This window comes from Sciurus vulgaris (assembly GCF_902686455.1).
Source record: "Sciurus vulgaris genome assembly, chromosome: 4".
Classification (NCBI taxonomy): Eukaryota; Metazoa; Chordata; class Mammalia; order Rodentia; family Sciuridae; genus Sciurus; species Sciurus vulgaris.
Genome location: NC_136464.1, coordinates 14,069,838 through 14,074,644, shown reverse-complemented (window position 1 = coordinate 14,074,644; position 4,807 = coordinate 14,069,838). Strand labels below are relative to the sequence as shown.

At 50.8% G+C, this 4,807-nt stretch overlaps 1 protein-coding gene across 1 annotated transcript; it reads right to left on the bottom strand.

Annotated features, from left to right (window-relative positions):
* Nucleotides 1-263: 263 nt before the first annotated feature.
* On the bottom strand, nt 264-4,374 carry SPMIP5 (sperm microtubule inner protein 5; the record flags this gene model as incomplete). The annotated part of the gene is made up of 3 exons (XM_079136591.1): nt 4,168-4,374; nt 1,602-1,820; nt 264-454 (listed from the first exon to the last, which is right to left on the bottom strand). Exons 1-3 carry the CDS (start codon nt 4,268-4,270, stop codon nt 264-266), a joined length of 513 nt encoding a protein of 170 aa, XP_078992717.1. The 5' UTR covers nt 4,271-4,374.
* Between the last annotated feature and the right edge of the window lie 433 nt (nt 4,375-4,807).

Sequence of the window (4,807 nt, the reverse complement as noted above, 5' to 3'; positions counted from 1 at the left end):
CAAAAGAGAACACTAAGGCCACAGGAGCCGCCCAAAGCAGTGGCCATGGCACCCTGGGGTCTTCTTGGGGCACAGCTGGACAGGTGGCCCTGGTGGTCTTCTGCCAGGCCCTCCCTGCGTCCAGCAAAGACCCAGCAGGGCTGCTGGGGAGAGCGAAGCAGGGGCAGGGGCAGACAAAGGAGGCAACTTCTGTACAACCAGTCAGACCCAGGTGGCCATCTGCTCTCCTCCCAGCCCCTGCAGCCTAGGTCCTGACCACCCACTCACTCCTCATAGGATCTCAGACGTGCTCTCTTGGCCCGCTCCACGATGTCCAGGAAGTCCTGGTAGCAGTTTCTGGCCATGACCGTGTACCTCGTAGCACAGCCTAGTTCAGTGACCTTGGCTCTGGGAAGGTAGCCTGCCCAGCCGGGGATGGGGGGCTCATGGAGAGGCTTCTTCACGTTCTTGCATTCTGTAGAGAGACAGCACGCTCCCTGAGGGCTTGGGGAGCGCCACAGAGCCACAGAGGTCACTGTTCTCAAGCCAGCAGGCGCCCAGCAGTTAGCCCAGGGGAACTCCCAGGCCAGGTTTTGTGGGAGAGGCTTTACCTATAGTATCTCATTTAAATCTCTCCCAAACCATAGAGGTTGGTACCACTATTACCCCCAGCACATGCGGGAGAAGATTGAGACCTGCAAGAGGTTCAGAGAGACTTGGCCAGAGTCACACAGCAAGGAGGTATAGGGCCAGGACTCAGAGCTGGCTCCATCTGAGTCCAAAGTCCAATCTGCATCCTTCTCGGATAGATGAAGGAGCTTCAGACATCCTGACATGATGACTTACGTAAGGCAGGGAATCAAAAAAGCACTCAGCTCAGGAAGAAGCTGAGGGAAGTAAGTTGTCTCAGGTCACACAGCAAGTAGTCACAGTAGTGGGCTAAATCCCAAACTGAGGCAGAGATTCTTTGTCATGATTGGAAGATTTTAAAGCACAGCAAATGTGTAAATTATCATCTGATCTGTTCTAGAAAAATCCTTGAACAATTATAGTAAAAACAATAAAAGCAATCAGTTCCGTAGTTTTTCTATTGACCTTTAGGCCTTAAAATGATCTAGGTCAAATCCTTGCTGTGCTGACTGCTCTATAATCCCAACATGGCTGTCTCCATCGTCGATGTTCAGTGAGAAACCCCTTCCTCTAGAACTAGCACCGAGAGGAGCCCGGATCAGACCCAGGGCTGACTTCAGCACCCCTTATGACCTTGGCCAGTGACAGCAGCTCTGGAAGCCTCCCTTCTCCTGTCTCTGAAATGGGAATGACAGTCACAACCTCAGAAGGTTCTTGCGTGTGGTTAGGGAATAACTGTTCCCAACACAGAGAAAGCAACTGGATCACGGTGCCTAGGGATCCAGAAGCTGAGGCTTCCAAGTGCGTTGCGATTGGCCAGGACCAAGACTGGGTCCCTCTCCCAGGAGCGTGTCTTTGTTAAGAGATTGAGCCTTTTCCTTTTGCACTGAGCCCCGGGGACTTGGAACTCTGCTGGACTCCGTGCTCTCTGTAACCTCCTGGGGTGTGCTTGGGGCCAGTCTGAGCGGCAGCTGGTTTAGGGGCACCCATACCCAGACTCATGGGGTGGTACTTCCTGGAGTACTCGTGCAGAGCGCGCAGGACGTGGTCCTCGGAGCAGACGGGCTTCAATTTCGGGGCCGTGGCCACCAAACGGTGAAGTTCCTCCTGCCGGTCTATGTATTGCTGCCTTTTCTCCTGGAAGTTTTCCAGGCAGCGATCCATGTGGTCCTCGCCGGAGGTCCCCTGGCAGCTGAGGTAGGGCACGAAGCCTGCAAGAACCCGGCAAACCGCAGCCCTGAGCCCGGCCAGCCGGAGAGGAATGCGGGCCTGCCCCGCCGCCCCAGCACAGCCCGCCGCTGGGCATTTCCTCCCGGCTGAAGCCCTGCGTTTTTCCAAAGGCCATTAATACAAGCAGTGCTGTTGTTTCCACTGTGACTGGCCCTCCCAAGGCCACCAAAAATGACCTTGGAGCTGGGAAGCAAAGGCCCATTTCAAAAAGGCGATGACAGTCATATTCTTTGATAGCAAAGCCCCTGATGTCAGCCTGAACAGCAAATGTGGAAAGCATTTAATGGGCCAAAATGATAGTCTGAGGAGTAATTGAAATTATTCATCTTTTTAGAGAGAAAGCTTATTTTCCTTGACACTTCCCAAATGCAATTTGGGATCTTTCTTGCTGGACCATGGGGAAATTGCAGGCTTATTAAAAGCAGAGACCTATTACACAAAAAGGTAAACTCATTATCTGCAAGACCCACCCCGAGGACAATTTTTCCCCATTGCCCACAAAATAACATATAATCATTACAATTAGTATGGGTAAAACACAACTACTTATTTAAACTGGATGCTGACTCCTAAGTACTATAATATTGTCACAATAAAACCATTTTTAAAGAGAACAAGTGAGAAAAACTGGTTAAGAACTTGGTTTTAAACTGCAAAGTAAATAAATAAATCTCTCTCAGTGTTAGAGCCCAACATTTTTTTTTTTTTTTTTTTTTTTTTTTTTCTTTGTCCCTAAGGAAAGAAAACCTGGCTTTGGGGTTGAAAGCAGCAACTCCCAACCCCTAACCCCGACTACGAACCACCTCTGGAAGAATCTAATTAATCGACCTTTATAAAGATGAAGTCCTTCCTCCACCATCCATCTCTCCAACCCTCGGGCAATGCAAAGTACCCCAAGGTCACAGGGAAGTTGACTGAAGCCCAGGAGCCTTGCCAAGGTGGCTTACCTGCCTCAGGGCCTACTTCGATCTGCATAGATTTTATGTGTGTTTGTATGTGTACACACACCACCACACGCAAGCACACACACACCACCACACGCAAGCACACCCAGGAATACACACTATTTTTATTGAGTCTAGCTAAGAACTCAGGCATTTAAAAGAGCAAATGTCATGACAGTTATGGGGTAGTCTCTGCAGTGGTGTCCCCCAGATAGATACATCCAAGTCCTAAGCTCTGTGAGCACGGTCTTCCCTGGGCTTAGGGTCTTTGCAGATTCCATTAGGGATTCAGGATTGAGCTCACACTAGATTTAGAATGGACCCTAGAACCAATGACTGGTAACTTTATAAGTGAAAAAAGGGGGAGTTTGGAGACACAAACCTAGAAGCACAGGGGAAAGGCCACGTGAAGAGTCACGTGAAGATGGAGGCAGAGACTGGAGAGATGCTGCCACAGGCCAGGGGCCACCTGGGGCCACCAGAGCTGGAAGGGGCAAAGGAAGGATCCTCCCCTAGAGCGAGACATGGCCCTGCCAACACCTTGATTTCAGACTACTATCCCCTAGGACTGGGACAGAATAAACTGCTATTGTTTTAAACCATCCAGTTTATGGTAATTTGCAGCCCTAAAAAATTAATACATCTATTTTATAGAATTTTTTACTCGCCACAGAGCTGTCATTTACAGTCACACGGAAGGTGTCAAGCAGAGACTTGAACCAACTCTGAGTTTGTCAGCCCCAAAGGCTGGGCAACCATGGACTGTTCCCCAAGCACCCCCTTCCTCCTAAGAACAGCTATATGTGAAGGCTGAGGGACCGCGGGGACCACTGGGTTTGTCACCCAGGGGGATGTGACATATTATGTTCTCAGTAGCCCAGGAACCTGAGAAGGAAGAGCCTTTTGGAACGGTGACCAACTGTCTAGTTTGCCAAGGACTGAGGGGTCCTGGACATAGGACTACCACCATGATGGTTCCAAGAAAACCAAGGCAGTTGGCTGCTTCCATCTGGAGTACACAGGAAGACATGGGAGGACAAGGACAGCCCTTGTGGGAGACTAGAGAAAGACCAACTTGGGAAGGACAGGGTCCCAACTAATGTGTTGTGTGTATCCTCATAGCATCGTGTCTATGCTGGTCTCAGTTTGTTGGATGGACATGAAGTGCTTCCCATACCAGGTCATGTCCCTCAGGATGCGGCCTAAGTCCTTTCTCTCCATTTATCAGAGTCCATCTGTCAGTCAACTGCAGCCCTGGGGACTCTCAATGTGTCTTAAAAGCTGGAGCACAGACACTAGGCCCAGTCTGCCAGAGTGGCACGCACAGAGGGCCGAGGCAAGGACCAAGACCAGGGCCCCAGTTCTCCCGAGTGTGGTCACTTACCACTGTAGCCTGGTGTGACCGGTGGATTTCTCATGAAGGTCTTGGAAGTCTCCATGACTTCGCTCTCTGTTAATGAAGGGAAGAAGGAATGAATTGGTCTCATCAAGTCCTTGTCACAAGAATTTACTGTGCCTGCGCCAGAGCCCTTGGGAGTAAAGAATGACTTTGCCGGGGGCTGGGACTCAGAGGTGGCACCACCATCTTACTCCAAGCTGGCAGACAGAGTGGCTTCAGTCATGAGCAATGACCTGGCACCAAGGGGCATCACCCTTTATCCCACCTTCACATAACAGATGAGCAAATCACTGTCCTTCCCAAGGAAGCCCCTCCCTCCCATCCAGCCAACAGTCATGAACGATACACACGCCGTGGCCATGAAACCTGAGAAGTTGGGAATGTGAAGATGGACAAGACCCAGGAGCCCCCACATAGGGCTCATGAACCTTGGGGAAGGGGAGAGGCGAGGCACCCACACTCCAGAGCCAGTTCTTTGTGGAGGTGGACTGTGGGTGCAGTGGTAATGTCTGCCACCACCCCCTTCACCCCCAGATCATTTGGCATTGTCTGGGGACATTTTTTATTATCACAGCTAGGGGGATGGGCTGCTCCTTGTATCTAGTGGCCAGGATGCTACCAAACA